This window comes from Chiloscyllium plagiosum, unplaced genomic scaffold (assembly GCF_037043375.1).
Source record: "Chiloscyllium plagiosum isolate Xiang-an unplaced genomic scaffold, Cpla_swu_hap1 HiC_scaffold_33, whole genome shotgun sequence".
Lineage (NCBI taxonomy): Eukaryota > Metazoa > Chordata > Chondrichthyes > Orectolobiformes > Hemiscylliidae > Chiloscyllium > Chiloscyllium plagiosum.
The window spans coordinates 20,808,720-20,829,561 of record NW_028270171.1 but is presented as its reverse complement, the minus strand read 5'-3'; the positions used below and the strand labels follow the sequence as shown (position 1 = coordinate 20,829,561).

Below are 20,842 nucleotides of genomic sequence, written 5' to 3'. Positions count from 1 at the left end.
TTTCCCTGCTGTACATCTCTATGACTGTATGATTGTAAGCCCAACACCATCCAGGACAAAACAGCCCACGTCCAAACCCATGGCCACTTCCATCTCGAAGGACAAGGGGCAGCAGGTACATGGGAACACCACCCCCCTGCAAGTTCCCCTCCAAGCCCACACTATCCTGACTTGGAAATATCTCGCCATTCCTTCATAGTCGCTGAGTCACAATCCTGGAATTCCCTCCCTCAGGGCATTGTGGGTCAACCCACAGCAGGTGGGCTGCAGTGGTTCAAGATGGCAGCTCACCCCCACCTTCTCAAGGGGCAACTAGGGACTGGGCAATTAATCATGGAATCCCTATAGTGTGGGAGCAGGCCATTCAGCCCATCAGGTCCACACCAACACTCTGGAGAGATCCCACCCAGGCTGGCCCATCCCATTAGTAAAAACAATGACTGCAGATGCTGGAAACCAGATTCTGGATTAGAGTGGTGCTGGAAAAGCACAGCAGTTCAGGCAGCATCCAAGGAGCAGGAAAATCAACGTTTCGGGCAAAAGCCCTTCATACTTGCTTGAAACATCGATTTTCCTGCTCCTCGGATGCTGCCTGACCTGCTGTGCTTCTCTGGCCCATCCCATCTCTGCAACCACAGATTTCCCACAGCTCATCCATCTTGCCTGCAATTCCGTAGACACTACGGGCAATTTCCCACGGCCAATCCACTCTAACCTGCAAATCTCTGGACTGTGGGAGGAAACCGGAGCACCCGGAGGAAACCTATGCAGACACAGGGAGACTGTTCACACTCCACACAGACAGTCACCCGAGGCTGGGATTCAACCCTGATGCTATGAGGCAGCAGTGCTAACCACTGAGCCACTGTGCCGCCCTGAGCTTGCCCAGATGGCAACGCCTATGTCCTGTGACTGAATAAAATGATTTACAATTTGTAAATCCTGTCGCAAGTTCTGGACGGTTGACAGTATCAATTCGAAGGATAAAGCAAGTGGTCATTGTTAAAGCGTTTGTGATCATGTGTGACTGGGGTATCTGTCATTGCTTTCTCTACAAAGACCTGTCACACCACGTGACCAGGTTAAATGACCAGACATCCAGTGGTAATCCAGAGTGTATAGAGTATTAAAGCATCGAGAAAGGCCCTTCAGCCCATCAGCTCTGTGCCTGTCATCAAACAGCTATCCACTGTCATCTCATTTCCCAGCATTTGGTCTATAGCCCTGTTTGACTTTCTTGATTTGATTTGATTTCATTTAGTATTGTCATGTGTCCCTCAGTACAGTGAAAAGTTTTGTGTTGCGCACAGTACAGGCAGAATCATGCAAAGTTCTTACGGTTAATAGAATAGAGCGAGGGATGCAATGGTGTGGCTGCAGAGAGTGAGGTCAACATTAAACTTAAATTTTGAGCGGTCCATTCCAATAATAGCTGGGAAGAAGCTGTTCTTGAATCTGTTGATACATGTGTTTAAGTTTTTGTATCTTCTGCCTGACGGAAGAGGTTATAACTGGGGGGGGGGGTTCCTGAGGCTTGTTGCAAGTAGACATCTCTCTCAGGCAGTGTGTTCATGACTCCCACAAGCTCTGGGTGAAAAGCATCGCCCCTTATATCCCCTCCAATCCTCCTGCTCGTTGTTAAAACTGAGCCCCCCGGTTATCGACACCTCACTGCGTACCCTAACCATACCCCTCGGAACTTTGTCCATTTCAATCAACTGCCTTACTCCCCACAGAAGCCCTGTCTGTTCTGAGAAAAACAACCCCATCGAATCCAGCCTCTCTTCCTGGTTGAATCAGTCCATCCCAGGCGGCATTCTGGTGAATCTCCTCAGCAGTTCGTCCATTACAATCACATCCTTTCGATAGGTTGACAATAGACAATAGACAATAAGTGCAGGAGTAGGCCATTCTGCCCTTCGAGCCTGCACCACCATTCAATATAATCATGGCTGATCATCCTTAATCGATATAGATAAGCTGCAGAACTGGACAGAAAGGTGGCAAATGGAGTTCAATGTAGCTAAGTGTGAGGTGATTCACTTTGGTAAGAGTAATAAAAAGATGGGGTACTGGGCTAACGGTCGGATACTTGGTAGTGTGGATGAGCAGAGGGATCTTGGTGTCCATGTACACAAATCTTTGAAAGTTGCCACCCAGGTAAATAGTGCGGTGAAGAAGGCATATGGCGTACTGGCTTTTATTGGTAGAGGAATTGAGTTCCGGAGTCCTGAGGTCATGTTGCAGTTGTATAAGACTCTGGTGCGGCCACATCTGGAGTATTGTGTGCAGTTTTGGTCGCCATACTATAGGAAGGATGTGGAGGCACTGGAACGGGTGCAGAGGAGGTTTACCAGGATGTTGCCTGGTATGGTAGAAAGATCGTATGAGGAAAGGCTGAGGCACTTGGGGCTGTTTTCATTGGAGAAAAGAAGGTTTAGGGGTGACTTGATAGAGGTGTATAAGATGATTAGGGGTTTAGATAGGGTCAACAGTGAGAATCTTTTTCCTCGTATGGAGTCAGCTATTACAAGGGGGCATAGCTTTAAATTAAGGGGGGGTAGGTATAGGACAGATGTTAGGGGTAGGTTCTTTACTCAGCGAGTCGTGAGTTCATGGAATGCCCTGCCAGTAGCAGTGGTGGACTCTCCCTCATTATGGGCATTTAAGCGGGCATTGGATAGGCATATGGAGGATAGTGGGCTAGTGTAGGTTAGGTGGGCTTGGATCGGCGCAACATCGAGGGCCGAAGGGCCTGTACGGCGCTGTATTCTTCTATGTTCTATGTTCTATTAATCAACTCCCCACTCAGGAGGAGGACAAGGCCTAGTGGTATTATCGCTGGACTGTTAACTCGAGACCCACGCAATATTCTACCATGGCAGATGGCGGAATTCGAATTCAATTAAAATCTGGGAGTAAGAGTCTAATGCTGACCATGAATCCATCATCGACTGATTTAAAAATTCATCTCCTTTAGGGAAGGAAATGGCCATCTTTACCAGCTCTGGGCCTACATGTTACTCCAGACCCACAGCATTGTGATTGATGCTTAACTGCCCTCAGGGCAATTAGGGATGGGTAATAAATGCTGACCTGGCCAGTGACGCACTCATCCCGTGAATGAATTTTTAAAAAAATCAAACCTCAGCCGACTGGGAAGAAAACGGGGCCTTACAGATGAAGTAGGCCTGAGGAGGCCTGGGTACGGCCTAGTCCTGCTCCTCCCACTCAAAGCCTGTGAGCTCAAGGCTCCTCGCCGGCACAGGCTGAGAGACAGGAGGGCTTAAAATATTGTGACTTTGCACAATCGCGCTGTGTTTGGGCACTCACTTAGCAACGCTTTGGCAAGGTAGAGAAGAGCTGAGGCCAAGAGCCAATGGTGGAGGAAGGGGTAGGTGGGTCCTGTCAGTTGGCAGGCCCCAGTACTGGGGAGGTAGGGCCGTGCCGTGCCAGGCCAGCTGCTGTATTCTGCGCAAAGTGACTCCCTGCCGAGCACCCAGGACCATTGCCCGCAGAGACACCATGTGTTCGAGCTGCTTTGAGTCCAACTCACACAAAAGAACATGATTCCAGCTCCTCTCAGCTGTTACCTTGGAGTGAGGCCCAGATCAATGCCTGACTGCGCAGCAGAAAGGAAAATAACCCCAGGAGACGACCATTCGACCCCTCTAGTTTGATCTGGCATTCAGTAAAATCAGGAGAAGGTTTCATAGAATCATAGAACCCCTACTGTGCGGAAGCAGGCCATTCGGCCCACACTGGTGGGTACATGCCTGAACACACACACCAGCAGGTACAGGAACAGCTTTATCCTGGCCGTTATTAGACTGACGAATGGACTCTCTAACTTCAAATAACGCTGACCTTGCTAAGTCGATCTTGCCCAACGCACGCCCTGTGCAATGTAACCTGTATGTCTCTGTCCAAGCATTTTTGATTTGTATTGTTTATTTATTTTTTATTATTATTTGATTAGATTCCCTACAATGTAGAAACAGGCCCTTCGGCCCACACCGACCCTCCGAAGAGTAACCCACCCAGACCCATTTCCCTCTGACTAACGCTCCTAACACTACGGGCAATTTCCCACGGCCAATTCACCCTGACCTGCACATCTTTGGACTGTGGGAGGAAACCGGAGCACCCGGAGGAAATAAGCTGTCCTGCTCATAAACACAGCTTTTAACTGTACTTCCGTACATCGGACAATCAATCAAACAATCAATCAATCAATGCTGTTCAGCACAACACAACTGTAAACCCTTGGTTAGAAAGTGCTCTCCGTAAGACATTAGGGGCTGAAAAAGGCCATTCGGCCCCTCTAGTTTGCTCTGGCATTCAACATGACCATGGCCGATCCGATGATCCTCAACTCCACTTTCCTGCTTTTACCCCTCGATTCCCTTTACTGATTAAAAATCTGTCCATCTCAATAAGGAGTCAAAAGGGTGGTGCTGGAAAAGCACAGCGACATCAGGCAGCATCTGAGGAACAGGGGAATCGATGTTTCGGGCATAAGCCCTTCGTCAGGAATGAGGCTTGTGGGCCGGGGTGGGGGGAGCTGAGAGATAAATGGGAGGGGGTTGGGGTTGGGGGGAAGGGAGCTGACACTGCGATAGGTGGATAGAGGTGGGGGCAAAGAGGGGAAGTCGAAGTGATCAGTCATGGGGCCTCAAAGGATCCTTCCACATCTGAGAGATTTGCCTGGACTTCCACAAGTTTCATTTACTGTATCCATTGTACCTGATGTGGGGAGACAGGATGCCAACTTGCAGAATGTTTCAGAGAACATCTCTGGGACACCCGCACCAACCAACTTCACCCGCCCCATGGTTGAACACTTCAACTCCCCCTCCTACTCTGCCAAGGACATGCAGGTCCTGGGCCTCCTCCATCGCCAAACCCTTACCACCTGACACCTGGAGGAAGAACGCCTCATCTTCTACCTTGGGACCTTCCAACCATACAGGGTCAATGCGGATTTCACCAGTTTTCTCATTTCCCCTCCCCCCCCATCCAATCTCATCCCAGTCCCATGCCTCCAACTCAGCACCACCCTCCTGACCTGTCCATCACCTTTCCCACCTATCCGCTCCAGCCTCCTCTCCGACCTCTCCGGTCAGGTGAATTGGCCATGCTAAATTGCCCGTAGTGTTAGGTATGGGGTAAATGTAGGGGTATGGGTGGGTTTCGCTTCGGCGGGTCGGTGTGGACTTGTTGGGCCGAAGGGCCTGTTTCCACACTGTAATGTAATGTAATGTAATCTAATCTAATCTAATCTATCACCTTCTCCGCCACCTTCATCCACCCATTCCCAGCTCCCTCCCACCCCCAACCCCACCCCCTCCCATTTATCTCTCAGACCCCGCCCCGGCCCACAAGCCTCATTCCTGAAGAAGGACGTATGCCCGAAACGTCGATTCTCCTGCTCCTCAGATGCTGCCTGACCTGCTGTGCTTTTCCAGCACCACCCTCTCAACTCTGACCTCCAGCATCTGCAGGCCCCACTTTCTCCTGGAATTTAACAAACCAGCTTCAACAGCTGTGGGCAGGAAGAGTTCCACAGATTTACTTCACTCAGAGAGAATAAATTGCTCCTCATCTCTGTCTTGAATAGGTGACCCCGTATTCTGAGATGATTGCCTCTGGTCCTAGACTCTCTCAAGAGGGGTAATCGCTCTGCACCTACTCTGTCAATTCCCCTAACAATCCTGCATGTTTCATTAAGGTCACCTCCCATTCTTCTTCACCCCAATGAGATCAGGCTCAAGCGACTGACCTCCTCCTCAGAAGACAATCGAAAGATGTGCAGGTTCGGTGGATTGGCCATGCTGTCTGGGGATGTGTGGGTTGGGTGCATTAGTTGGGGGCAAATGTCGAGTAATGGGGAATGGGTTTGGGTGGGATACTCTAAGGAGGGTCGGTGTGGACTTGTTGGGCCGAAGGGCCTGTTTCCACATTGCAAGGATTCTAAAACAAAAAAGACAGTCCTCCATATCTGGTATCAACCATCTCTGGACTGCCTCCAATGCCAATATACCTTTACAGGAAACTGTTTACTGTGCTCCAGCTAAGGTCTGACTAGGGCTTTGTATATTTTTAGCAAACACTGTTGGACTGCATTCCCTGTGGAAGAACGGCTAAGGTTCCATCAGCCTTCCCTCTGACTGGGGCTTCAGTGACTGCATCGTGTCCAAGTCTGTGTCAAAGAGCTCGATGGATCCACCAGAGTAGGCAAGGTTAGTCAAACATTGAGCCTTTACCTCCAATACATCCCCCCCCCCCCCCTCTCTATCCTCTCATACACTGTCGCTTAGAGTCCCAACCCTGACCATATGTACCGCCCTTGGTCATGCGGCCTACCATCTAGGCTTCCAGTGAGCTACCGTGGTGTCTGCTTTAACGAGGCAATGCATCTCCATTTCCTATTGTACTGGGCCCATCTTGGGGTCAAACCACCCCCTGATCCCGTAAGGCCTCCACTTCCAGTCTCTCTGATCTTTTCAGAGATGTTATTGCATGCCTCTGGGGCAGAGTGGTGCTCCAGAGCCTCCTGGTCCAGAGTAGAGACAAGAGCCACAAGAGCTCCCCAGGAGTCTCTTTGAGAAACCATTCAATCACTGGCCTCCAGTTGCACGTATCTCAATGAACAAACTGATTAATATCGATCCCTTAACCAACATCACGAGAAAAGCACAGTCTTTACTCTGAGTGCTGCTGGCTGTGAAGACACTGGGGCTGGTGTATTTGCCTCTGTTGCATGTTTTATATTCCAGGGACGTGGGCACTGCTGGCAAGACTCTGTATTTATTACCCGACCCAAACTGAGCAGCTTGCCAAGGCCATTCCAGGGTAAACAGGCAGGGAGCTGGAGGAACTCGGCAAGTCAGGCGGCATCAGGAGGTGGGGAAGTCGACGTTTTGGGGCTAACCCTTCTTCAGGACTCGCTGAGGAGGTCACTGCATTAAGACAGTGAGAAAGGGACTCACTGAGAGCAACATCCTGAAAAAGGGTTACAACCGAAACGTTGGCTTCCCCACCTCCTGATGCTGCCTGCCTTGCTGTGTTCCCCCAGCCTCCTGCCTGTCCCTCCTGATGCTGCCTGGCTTGCTGTGTTCCCCCAGCCTCCTGCCTGTCCCTCCTGATGCTGCCTGGCTTGCTGTGTTCCCCCAGCCTCCTGCCTGTCCCTCCTGATGCTGCCTAGCTTGCTGTGTTCCCCCAGCCTCCTGCCTGTCCCTCCTGATGCTGCCTGGCTTGCTGTGTTCTCCCAGCCTCCTGCCTGTCCCTCCTGATGCCACCTGGCTTGCTGTGTTCCCCCAGCCTCCTGCCTGTCCCTCCTGATGCCACCTGGCTTGCTGTGTTCCCCCAGCCTCCTGCCTGTCCCTCCTGATGCCGCCTGGCTTGCTGTGTTCTCCCAGCCTCCTGCCTGTCCCTCCTGATGCTGCCTGCCTTGCTGTGTTCCCCCAGCCTCCTGCCTGTCCATCCTGATGCTGCCTGGCTTGCTGTGTTCCCCCAGCCTCCTGCCTGTCCCTCCTTATGCTGCCTGCCTTGCTGTGTTCCCCCAGCCTCCTGTCTGTCCCTCCTGATACTGCCTGGCTTGCTGTGTTCCTCCAGCCTCCTGCCAGTCCCTCCTGATGCTGCCTGTCTTGCTGTGTTCCTCCTGCCTGTCCATCCTGATGCTGCCTGCCTTGCTGTGTTTCTCCAGCCTCCTGTCTGTCCCTCCTGATACTGCCTGGCTTGCTGTGTTCTCCCAGCCTCCTGCCTGTCCCTCCTGATGCTGCCTGTCTTGCTGTGTTCCTCCTGCCTGTCCCTCCTGATGCTGCCTGCCTTGCTGTGTTCCTCCAGCCTCCTGCCTCTCCCTCCTGATGCTGCCTGCCTTGCTGTGTTCCCCCAGCCTCCTGCCTGTCCCTCCTGATGCTGCCTGCCTTGCTGTGTTCCTCCAGCCTCCTGCCTGTCCCTCCTGATGCTGCCTGCCTTGCTGTGTTCCTCCAGCCTCCTGCCTGTCCCTCCTGATGCTGCCTGCCTTGCTGTGCTCCTCCAGCCTCCTGCCTGTCCCTCCTGATGCTGCCTGGCTTGCTGTGTTCCTCCAGCCTCCTGCCTCTCCCTCCTGATGCTGCCTGCCTTGCTGTGTTCCCCCAGCCTCCTGCCTGTCTACCCTGGACTCCAGCATCTGCTGTTTTCTTGTCTGTAAACCATTCCAAATGGCAATGACGAGTCAACCAATTAGCTCTGGGTCTGGAGTCACATGTAGGCCAGACCAGGTAAAGATTTGCTTCCCTGAATGGGCATTCATTTACAATGATTGGTGAGGAGAAATTTCAATTCCAGGTTTATTTATTAAAACCAACCTCTGCAGGTGGGACATTTGAACTCATCCTCCGAATGATTAACATTTCTACCACGCTGTCATCACAATGTGATGTTGGTCAGGAAATCAATCTTCTCCCTGACACTAGGAAGTACTCTCTGACCTTCTGCAATATACCGCCCTGCGAGGGTTTATTAAAGATGGCCAATCGGGCTAGAAGGTTTCATGTCCTCTCCAAACTGTGGTACCTCTGACAGTGCAGCTCTCTGTCCTCTGCTTTTAAGTGCTATGTCCTGCAGTGGATCTGAGTAATAATGTACTCACTCAGAGAGAAGTCAGGGTCATCACAGATTGCGATGACTAATTAATTCATGATGCTTGACCACGTTTTTTAAATACGCTCTCAGAATGTGGGCATCGCTGGCTAAGCCCAGCATTTATTGCCCATCTCTAATTGGGGCGCTTAAGTGTCAACCCCATTGGCTGTGGGTCTGGAGTCACATGCAGGCCCAGACCAGGTAAAGATGGTAAAGGACATGAAGAAACTAGATGGGTGTTTCCTGAGAATTGACACAGTATTCACAGTCATCATTTGGCTATTAATTCCAGATTGTTTTTAAAGATCGAATTTGGATGGGATTCAAACCCAGGCCCCCCAGAACATCACCGGGGTCTCTGGATTTCAGTCCAGCGTTTACACCATTTGGCCATCACCTCCCCCTCAAATGTTGCTATTGAAGCTTGTGAAAATTGTCAGAAAGAAGAAGGGAACCCTATCAAATTTAATGTTTTTTTTTTCTAAACCTTGGCTCCCACCTATCCATTCTCCAATCGTAACTCAGCGTTTATCTCATGGGGCGCGGTATTGGTGGCCATTTTCTCTCCCCGTCCTTCGAACCGTTAGAAACTTGAGAAAACCGTGTTGAAATTCCGTCACAGAATCTTGACCTTAAGCCCGGGTGCTGGGGCTGACTCGGGTCAGCTACACTGTCTGTTTGGTCAGGTGCCTCTACACAATATCCTGGTCAATATTCCTTTCTTAGTCATCACCACATAATCGGTTAAACCTCATAGCGTTCCCATTGCACTCTGAAGCTTCAAAAGATATCACCTTTTTAGAAATTAAAATTAAATGAGTCTATCCAAATGAGCCAGATTTAACAGTCGAGACAAGTGTTTGAAACAAACAGAGAAACCCAGCCGGGATTTGGCAGCACAGGGACAATTCAACCCTTGGAGCCCGCTCTGCCATTTAACATGGTCTCTGAGCCTGCCTGTTCCCCCCTAGCCCTTTATCCCACTTTCCATCAGAAACATATCCTTTACTTCCCTGGATCTGTTGGTTAATTCTGCCCCCACTGCTCTCTGGAGCAGTGAGTTCCACAGAGTCACATCCCTCTGGGAGAAGGAGTTCCGCCCCATCTCAGTTTGGAGCAGAGACCATTTTGAATGCTACCCGCATGGCGGACATTTCTGGTAAATAAAGGAAAACCGATGAAGTAGTACAGGGCACTGGGAGGAATGGAGTAGATGGACACACGGTGGCCCAGTGGTTAGCACTGCTGCCTCACAGCGCCAGGGACCGGGGTTCGATCCCAGCTTCGGGCGACTGTCTGTGTGGTGTTTGCACGCTCTCCCCGTGTCTGCGTGGGTTTCCTCCGGGTATTCCGGTTTCCTCCCACAGTCCAAAGATGTACAGGTTATGGTGGATTGGTCATGTTAAATTGCCCGTAGTGTCCAGGGATGTGTAGGTTGGGTACATTGGTCTGGGCGGGTTACTCTTCAGAGGGTCGGTACGGACTTGTTGGGCCGAAGGGCCTGTTGCCACACTGTAGGGATTCCGTTCTAAATGGTAGGTTTAGCTTCTCCGGGGAGTTGGGGAAAATGCTGGCAAGGTCGCGTTTAGTGCAAATGTCTACGTTTCCCTGAGCCGTCGTCCTCAAAAGGAGTCAACCCACCTTGCCGAACAGGCAGCAGTGGGATCTTTCTCTACCTTCAGGGAACATGTCAGGTCTCTCACATCCACTCTTTCTGGAAGCAGTGAGTGGTTTGGTTTGTTCACACTACTTCACCCTGCCCTGTCACTCAGTCCACCCTGCCCTGTCACTCAGTCCACCCTGCCCTGTCACTCAGTCCACCCTGCCCTGTCACTCAGTCCAACCTGCCCTGTCAGTCGGGCAGCGTGAAAATTAAGCCATGAAGTTACCGTGACCGAACCGAGCTGAGTGTGAACCTTCACACAGGGTAGCGTCTTGGGGAGGAGAGGGGAGGGGGATTGCCGAAGTCCTGTCGCTCAGTAATAACTCCATTGCTGATGTTTGAGGAGCACTGTCTTGCTGCTGTCAAGTTCCGTTGACAGAGTGTGAACCAGCATTACATCACATCAGTTGGTCGAGAGACACCGACCGTCCATGGATAGTGGAAGGAACAGGGATATTGATGCACTTTGATTTCGTCCTGCATCAGTTATTAAGGGAGTCTGGACAGAAGAAAGAATTCTGTGCATTTATATAGTGCTTTGGAAGTGCTGTTGTTATAGAGTCATAGAGATGTACAGCACGGAAACAGACCCTTCGGTCCAACCCGTCCAGATTTCCCAACCCAATCTAGTCCCACCTGCCAGCACCCGGCCCATATCCCTCCAAACCCTTCCTATTCATATACCCATCCAGATGCCTTTTAAATGCTGTAATTGTACCAGCCTCCACCACTTCCTCTGGCAGCTCATTCCATACACGCACCACCCTCTGTGTGAAAAAGTTGCCCCTTAAGTCCCTTTTATATTTTTCCCCTCTCACCCTAAACCTATGCCCTCTAGTTCTGGACTCCCCGACCCCAGGGAAAAGACTTTGCCTATTTGCCCCCTATCCATGCCCCTCATAATTTTGTAAACCTCTATAAGGAGCCTCTGACGCTCCAGGGAAAACAGTCCCAGCCTGTTCAGCCTCTCCCTGTAGCTCAAATCCTCCAACCCTCCAACATCCTTGTAAATCCTTTCTGAATCCCATTAGATTCCTGCAGCGTTACAGTGATTACATTCTACTGGTTGCAAAGGGCTTTGAAGGAAACCTTGTGGTGAAGTGGACAGGTCCCTACCTCTGAGCCAGGGGGGGGTTTGAGGTTAAATCTGACCTACTCCATACCTGTGTGATAACATCTCTGAACTGAATCATAAAATCCCCAAAGATGTGCAGGGTTGGCCATGCTACGTTGCTGCAGCTGGGGGGGATAGCCTTTGGAAATGCTTATGGAGTTAGGGGAGGGGACAATGGGTCTGAGTGGGAGGGTCAGTGTGGACTTGATGGGCCGATTGGCCTGCTTCCACACTGTTGAGATTCAATGTTTCGACAAGGGGTGATTGTGCCTGGGGTGGAGATATGGGGGGGAGCAGGATCCCCCGTGGGACGGGTTCCTTAGAGATCATTGCTTTCTGACCATGCCTTTGCTAATTAAATAGGGCAGAATGTACAGAGGCATCTGGAATTGTGGACTCTCTTGCTGGGGGGGGGGGGGTAATGTCATGATCTGTCTGTGATGGTGCCAGTGGGGCTCCCTGTTTGGAAGGGGGCCTGACTGACAGGGCGAGCTGGCTGGGAGCTGGGGCCAAGGTGGTTGAGCAAGAGGTGCATTACTGCGGCTGTGCTGACCAAGCCTTTCCTGATCTGGTGCAGCTGGTTATTAAAATATTAAAACTCAACGACTCTCTCCGAGGGAGCCAGATGTGGGGGACATTGCAATGCTCTCACGTTAACCCCCCCCCCAAAATGCCTCCGTCTCACAACGTGACCTGGATGACCCTCCCAGTGAGCAGGTCACTGTCCACCAGCGCCTGGCCGGGCTGCAATAGCACTGGGAGAGAACGGCTACACAGGGGAGAGGGGACACTCTGAACTGACACAGAGACATGTGCTAGAGATAGAGAGAACTCACACTCACACACACAGACACGGACACACACACACACACACAGACACGGACACACACACACACACACACACACGGACACAGACACACACACACACACAGACACGGACACACACAGACACGGACACACACACAGACACGGACACACACACAGACACGGACACACACATGCACACACACTCACACAGACACGGACACACACACAGACACGGACACTCACACTCACACACACAGATGGACACACACACACACAGACTTGGACACACACACACAGTCACGGACACACACACTCACACACACAGACATGGACACACACACACACAGACACGGACACACAAACACTCACACACACACACACAGACACAGACACAGACTCACACACACACACTGACACGGACACACACACATGCACACATGCACACACACTCACACACACAGACACAGACACACACACAGACACGGACACACACACAGACATGGACACACACACACACACAGATGGACACGGACACACACACACACTCACACACAGACACGGACACACACACACACAGACACGTACACACACACGGACATGGACACACACACACACACATAGACAGATATGGACACACACACACATACACACACAGACACGGACGGACACACACTCACACACAGACGGACACACACAGACACAGACACACACACACACAAACAAAGACACACACCCACATACACACACAGACACAGACACACACACCCTCACACTCACACACAGAGAGACGGACACACACAGACATATACACTCACACGCACACACAGACGGATACACACACACTCACACACACAGACACACACACGCACACACACACAGCGATGGACACACACACACGCACGCACACACACAGAAACACAGGCACGCACCCACATGCACACACATACGGACACACACACACTCACAGACACACAAACACACACACACCCTCTCACTCACACACACATACACACTCACCCTTTCCCTCACTCTGCCCCCTGCCCATAGCCCTCCCCATCTGGGTTACCGAGGTGTGGGGTGAGGGGGGGGGGGGGGGGGGGGGTGCAGTGAGAGTGAGGGCCAGCCTGTCCTTTGAGGTTTTCCCGAGCTCCAGGTGAGAGGCCGGGCCGGGAAGGAGGTGGGTTTTGAGGCCGGGCCCTGTGCTGACGTGTGGGGCCGGGCCGGGAAGGAGGTGGGTTTTGAGGCCGGGCCCTGTGCTGACGTGTGGGGCCGGGCCGGGAAGGAGGTGGGTTTTGAGGCCTGGCCCTGTGCTGACGTGTGGGGCCGGGCCGGGAAGGAGGTGGGTTTTGAGGCCTGGCCCTGTGCTGACGTGTGGGGCCGGGCCGGGAAGGAGGTGGGTTTTGAGGCCGGGCCCTGTGCTGACGTGTGGGGCCGGGCCGGGAAGGAGGTGGGTTTTGAGGCCGGGCCCTGTGCTGACGTGTGGATGCCTGGTGTCCACACGGTCCTCACCTCCAGGAGATGGTCCTCAGAGTGAGCTCAGGGACAGGGCACCCCCAACAGCAGCTGCCGAGTGACCAGGAGGGTGACCGAGCAGTGCTCCTCAGGCTCCAGTGGCTGCACATCCCCACGGAAATCCCGGTCTCTCGGCACATTCCATCGGCCGTGGGGATGGTGCCTGTGTTGGCAGTGCTGTCCCTCCAATCTCCAGAGCGAGAGGACCGGGCACTGCCACCAGACTGGGCCTGGGGGAGGGGGAATGGGGTCAGATGGCAATGTATCCGGAAGAGATGACATCACTGGAACCTACAAACGATGAAGGTATTGCATTCACATAGCACCTGTCACACACTGGCGGGTTTGTAAGAGGAGATATTGGCTTTGTCTCCCTCAAACCGAAAGGCAGTCTCACTTTGGAGGTTCTCAGGGAGTGGGCACCATTGGAGGGTCAGTGCTGAGGGAGTGGGCACTGTTGGAGGGTCAGTGCTGAGGGAGTGGGCACTGTTGGAGGGTCAGTGCTGAGGGAGTGGGCACTGTTGGAGGGTCAGTGCTGAGGGAGCGGGCACTGTCGGAGGGTCAGTGCTGAGGGAGTGGGCACCGTTGGAGGGTCAGTGCTGAGGGAGCGGGCACTGTCGGAGGGTCAGTGCTGAGGGAAGGCGCACTGTCGGAGGGTCAGTGCTGAGGGAGTGCCGCACTGTCGGAGGGTCAGTGCTGAGGGAGTGGGCACCGTTGGAGGGTCAGTGCTGAGGGAGCGGGCACTGTCGGAGGGTCAGTGCTGAGGGAGCGGGCACTGTCGGAGGGTCAGTGCTGAGGGAGCGTGCACTGTCGGAGGGTCAGTGCTGAGGGAGCGGGCACTGTCGGAGGGTCAGTGCTGAGGGAAGGCGCACTGTCGGAGGGTCAGTGCTGAGGGAGTGGGCACCGTTGGAGGGTCAGTGCTGAGGGAGCGGGCACTGTCGGAGGGTCAGTGCTGAGGGAGCGGGCACTGTCGGAGGGTCAGTGCTGAGGGAGCGTGCACTGTCGGAGGGTCAGTGCTGAGGGAGCGGGCACTATCGGAGGGTCAGTGCTGAGGGAGCGGGCACTGTCAGAGGGTCAGTGCTGAGGGAAGGCGCACTGTTGGAGGGTCAGTGCTGAGGGAGTACACTCCCCATCCCGGGGTGCCCTTTAAATACTGACACACTCTCAGAGAACCCCCTCCCTCCCCCACCCCAGTGTCGACCTGCCTTCCCTCCTCCAGGCTGTTACACGGTGTTCTGCTCAGATTCGAATGGTTCTTGTATTGGAGGGGTTAGTAACGCCAGCTGCCTGTGCCTGAATGGCCACAGCCTCAGTCTCCAGTAGCTGGCACAACACTGGCACTGAGCGAGTCATAAATAACAGAGAAGAGATTTAATCTCACGGTCAGGAAACCATCGCAAACTCTTTATTAGAATTGACGACCGTATAAAAACCAGCAGGAACTGAGAGGCTCTGAGTTCCTGTGAAACTGTGAGGAGTTAGTGAGCTGGAAGCTCTGTATTTGATGTGATGACAGGGCAGTCCTTCGGGTCATAGTAATTAACACAGGCAAAGCCAGGGACATGCCAAGCTTCACCTACACTAAGAGGAAATGCCACTGCGTGGGTACTAAGGCGATCTTATCAGCTTTTGATGGAGGGGGAGGGCAGAGAGAGGCAGCTGGACAGTAACAGCAACTTGCATTTTTATAGCACCTTCCAACAGAATCCCAAAGCCCTTCAAGTGATTGTGGTTGCCTCAAAGGAAGATCACGTTAGTTACAGGACGGTTACCGTGTGGGCTAGGAGGCTGTCCAGTCCAACACGTCCTCGTCCGCTCTCTGCCAGGGCAGCTGCCCCACCATCCCCCACCCACCCCCACCCCCATCTCCCCTAGCCCCTGCAGTTTTCTCTCTCTCCCTCTTTTAGAAATTTTTCCGATTCCCAATGAGGAGAACATTTTCGGTCATGAAGGTGGGTAGCGAGTTTTGAGAAGATTGGATGTCGGTTTGCTCGCTGAGCTGGAAGGTTTCAGTGACAAAACGTCTGAAAATGAACCTTCCAGCCCAGCGAGCAAACCTACATTGATAATGGTGGGTTTTTAATCATGCTGTGAAATGAGGACAGAGAGTGGGAGAGGCTTGAGGGGCCTGATCGTGCTGAGTTAGGCTTTTACAGTAGGCCTCAGCCTTTGGAGTAGGCCTCAGCCTTTGGAGTAGGCTTCAGCCTTTGGAGTAGGCCTCGACCTTTGGAGTAGGCCTCAGCTCTCCCTCCTGGATGTTAGCTCTCGACTGGCTCCTGTGTTAAAATGGAGGCCTGACTATTGGGTTGATTAGTAGACTCTGAGGCCACGTCTGGTCAAATAACCGCAAAGATTTATCGTCTGGTTTTCACCCTGGAAGGGCATCTGCTGTCAGCAGCTGATTAAATCTGAGCAGGAATCTGTGCCTTCTGGAGGAGAACAAATGATAATAATATTTCCTAGTATTGACAAACAATTGGATACCACACAGACTGCAGACACAGGATCTGAGGAAGTAGAGGGCTTATAGATAATCTTTACAACACGTCTTATCCCCAGTGTTGGGAGATACAGGTAGTTCTTCTATACGCAATGGTTGCTTTCTTGAGCAAGCCCGCATTATAGAACGATCATGCTTTAGAAATATCGCTTAAAGAATTGGTGATGTAATCATGTTACAGCCAAAATGTGTTTTAAAAGTTCACACTTTAGAAACAGCGTCCCCAATTCGTCAATCCCGTTGCAGTGAATTTGCGTTAATGAGACATGTGTTACAGCTGAACGACCTGGAATGGGTTCCAAACCGCATACCCATGATTCCATCGAGACCAGTAAGGCCTGCAGTTTGCCTCCCGATAGCCAGGGAGTGAATTGGGGTGTGAGCTGGTCAGACCTGGCTAGAACAAGGTTTGAACTTATTTTGTGTGGGAAGTGAGCGTTGCTGGCTGGGCCCAGCCTTTATTGCCCCGTCCCTAACTGCCCCTTGATAAGGCGGTGGTGAGCTGCCATCTTGCACCGCTGTGCTGTGGAACGACCCGCAGTGCCCCGAGCGAGGTAACCCCCTCGATGGTTCTGGGGAGGTGACCTACATTCTGGGAGTGGGAAGGTGCCCCCTTTGCATTTGGTCCCGGGACTCCCTCTCAAGGGGTCTCGGGTGAGGGTGGGGAGTTTGGACCGGGAATTCCAACATGTCTTCCGAGTTGAGCTTTCAGGGCCGAGTAGTGTTCCGTCCCTCGAACCGAGCGGGAAGCTCGGATTGGAATGGGAAGAAACAAATTTAACAGTGGGTGTCAAAACAGTGAGGCAGGAATTTGTGAAAGGTCTGTTTATCGTGTACCTCGAGAACTGTAAAGTGTAAACTCTCTGCAGTCCTCACACGTGTTTGCTGTTAAGTGAATGTGTAATTATAACGGGAAGCACTGTGTGGGTAATATCTGCAATAAGGTGAAAATGGTTGGGACCTTTATTACTTAGGTAGGTTCCTTATTGGTGTCTTCACTCACACCGCTCGAATATTTTACAGAGGGACTGGTGAAGATTAAGGCCAGCAGTTAGCTAGGATCACCAAAGTGTTCTGGCTGACTCTGTCAATGAATCTTTGCCTTTACTCAAAGTGACTCCAGCTCCTCCTGATGAGCACTGTTTGTTCTGGTCACCAGTCACATGACACCACGTTGGCCAATCCATCTAGAATTAGCAGCCCACAGCGCAGAACCATGCTGTTCAACCCCTCTAGGCCATGCTAGTGTTCAGACCACATATGCCCATTCTGTGTCATCCCACTGTGGCTCAGTGGTTAGCACTGCTGCCTCACAGCACCAGGGACCCAGGTTCGATTCCAGCCTCGGGTGACTGTCTGTGTGGTTAGATTACTTACAGTGTGGAAACAGGCCCTTCGGCCCAACAAGTCCACACCGCCCCTCCGAAGCGTAACCCACCCATACCCCTACATTTACCCCTTCCCTAACACTACGGGCAATTTAGCATGGCCAATTCACCTGACCTGCACATCTTTGGACTGTGGGAGGAAACCGGAGCACCCGGAGGAAACCCACGCAGACACGGGGAGAATGTGCAAACTCCACACAGTCAGTCGCCTGAGGCGGGAATTGAACCCGGGTCTCTGGCGCTGTGAGGCAGCAGTGCTAACCACTGTGCCACCGTGCCGCCCATATGGTGTTTGCACGTTCTCCCCGTGTCTGCGTGGGTTTCCTTTGGGTGCTCTGGTTTCCTCCCGCAGTCTAAAGATGTGCAGGTCAGGGTGAAGTGGTTGTGCTAAATTGCCAATAGTGTTCAGGGATGTGTAGGTTAGGTGCACTGGTCAGGGGTAAATGTAGAATAATAGGGTAGGGGAATGGGTTCTGGGTGGGTTACTCTTTGGAGGATTGGTGTGGACATGTTGGGCCGAATGGCCTGTTTCCACACTGTGGGGAATGTAATCTGTGTCAACATATACTGCTGGATTAGAGTCATGGAGTCAAACAGCATGGAAACATTTCCTGAACTAATCGTGTCCCATTTGTCTGCATTTGGCCTATATCCCTCTAAACCCTTCCTACCCACGTACCTGTCCAAATGGCTTTTAAATGCTGTAATGTACCCGCCTCCACTACTCCCACTGGCAGCCTGCTCCACCCTCTAGGGGTGGGCAATTAATACTGGCTCAGCCAATGACGTCCTCATCCCGTGAATTAATTTTCAAAACCTGAAATATCAAACTTGCCCACACAAAAACTCATCTGGGGAAGGAAACTGCTGTCCTTACCCATTCTGGGCCTACACGTGACTCCAGACCTACAGGCAGAGGTGAACCCTTAGCCTTTTACTCACTGGTGGGACGTGAGTGTCACTGGCTGGGCCCAGCATGTATTGCCCGTCCCTAGTTGCCCCTTGAGAAGGTGATGGTGAGCTGCCATCTTGGGCCAACGCAGTCCATATTGAGTAACTGCCCTTTGATATGGCCCAGGCACATCTCTCAGATCCAGGGCAACTAGGGATGGGCAACAAATAATGCCCCTTTCACCCACCCCCCCCCCATTAAAAAAGACTGTCCTAAAATAGATGCTCAAAGTTGAAATTGTAATTTTCCCAATTTAGCAATCGACTGGGAACTCCAAATCAGAAAATGTTATTCCAAGCACACCACTGACTCATTGGCTAAAGGAGACATTGTAATCCATGGCTCCGGGCGTAAAGGTGGGAGAGTAGCTCAACTGGAGGTACTGCTCTGCCAAACAGGGCCTGGAATCTGACCTCAACTCAAGAGCACCTTCAACGTCTGAACTTTAACCTTTGGCACTCCCCTGCCAACTCCGACCATGCAGCGAAGGGTTCAACCTACCCACACTGCTCCTCGTTGTTCTCGGTGTGAGGTTGTCAGCGATGGGGACCTGAACGCTACCAAAATTCCCACCATGTTCGATGTAGTCCACGGAGTGATGGCTCTGCTGCTTCAGCAGATCAGTCAGTGCTCTGGAGACAGAGAGAGAGAGAGAGAACTTCGCTAACAAACTCCAATTTGAAGAGACCATCCACCCATTTCTCTAAACCTGTCCCCATCCCCAGCCTGACCAAATAGCTTTGCCAGTAGTTCACTGCCTTCAGAAAATCAACCTCTGCCTGTTCTGTCCCCCAGTGAGTTTTGAGAAGATTTGTAGCTCAGGTTAAGGTTCTGGCTGAGGTGGAAAGCTCATTTTCAGACGTTTCGTCACCACACAAGGTAACATCTTCAGTGGGCCTCCGGACAAAGCACTGCTGGTGTTTCCTGCTTTCTATTTATATGTTTGGGTTTCTTTGGGTTGGTGATGTCATTTAGTGTGGTGGTGTCATTTCCTGTGGTGAAATCACTTCCGGTTCCTTTTCTCAGGGGGTGGTAGATGGGGTCTAACTCGATGTGTTTGATGACAGGCCCCATTTATCACCCCCGTGAAAAGGAACAGGAAGCGACTTCACCACACGAAATGACATCACCAACCTAAAGAAACCCAAACATATAAATAGAAAGCAGGAATCATCAGTAGTGCTTCATCCGGAGGCTCACTGAAGATGTTACTGATCATGGTGACGAAACGTCTGAAAATGAACCTTCCAGCTCAGTGAGCAAACCGACAGCCTGTTCTGTCCCCTCTCGGACACAATGAGACTCCAGCGCTGACAGTGAGGAGTGCCTGACGTAGTTAGGACTGTATGGTTCAGGGTTATACGGGACGATACCATTCCTCACCCGGCTCAGTGATGGTTTTAACTGGTGATAGACCCATACTGAGAACAACCAATGCTGGAGATCACAGTGGGTCAGGCAGCATCTGTGGAGAGACAGCAAGCCAACGTTTCAAGTCGAGATGACTCTACCTCAGAGCTGATGTGAAGTGTGAAGGGGACAGCATTTATACAATACTTTGGGGGAGAAAGGCTGTTAAACTTGCAGATTTAGTGAGTGGAATGTGAGAATGGCAGAATGATGGTGTGTCTAACTGCCAGACTGGGACTGACAGACAGTCCCACAGGGGCGAGGGGGGGGTGGGGAGAGAGGACATGGTGACAGAGAATGTAACCAATAAACCAAAGGAAAGGGAAGGAGTGGGAGTAGGGTCACAGTTTGAAGGGGTCAACCTCAATATTAGATCCAGAAGATTGTAAAGTGCCCAGTCTGAAGGTGAGTTTACGCTGGGATTCACTGGAACACTGCAGCATGTCAAGGACAGACACATGGGCATGTGTGCAGGACACTGTGGTAAAATAACTGGCTACAGGAAAGGTCAGAATCCTGCTTGTGCACAGGCCGGAGGTGTTCCACAGAACATTGGCGAGGCCTCTCCTGGAGTACTGTGTCCCGTCCTGCTCGCCTTGTTCCAGGAAGGGGATCATTAAAGCTGGAGATGGTTCAGAAGCAATTTCCCAGGGTGTTGCCGGGAATGGAGGTTTTGAGTTATAGGGACAGGCTGGGACGTTTTACACTGGAGTGTAGGAGGGGTTTATAAAATCATGAGGAACATGGCTAAGGTGAATGGCATGTGTCTTTTCCCTGGGGTGGGGGATTTCAAAACTAGGGGGGATATTTGTAAAGTGAGAGGAGAAAGGTTTAAAAGGACACAAGGGGCAACATTTTTACAAAGAGG

At 51.9% G+C, this 20,842-nt stretch overlaps 1 protein-coding gene across 2 annotated transcripts in view; it reads right to left on the bottom strand.

The window, feature by feature from the left end:
- The window catches only part of LOC122541983 (protein shisa-9-like), a 126,091-nt gene that overhangs the window by 20,472 nt on the left and 84,777 nt on the right, over positions 1–20,842 (bottom strand). For both annotated transcript variants that reach the window (XM_087978113.1, XM_087978114.1), the window contains exon 3: positions 19,066–19,196. In XM_087978113.1, the coding sequence (XP_087834239.1) occupies positions 19,066–19,196 (131 nt within the window). The remainder of the gene's footprint in view (positions 1–19,065; positions 19,197–20,842) is intronic.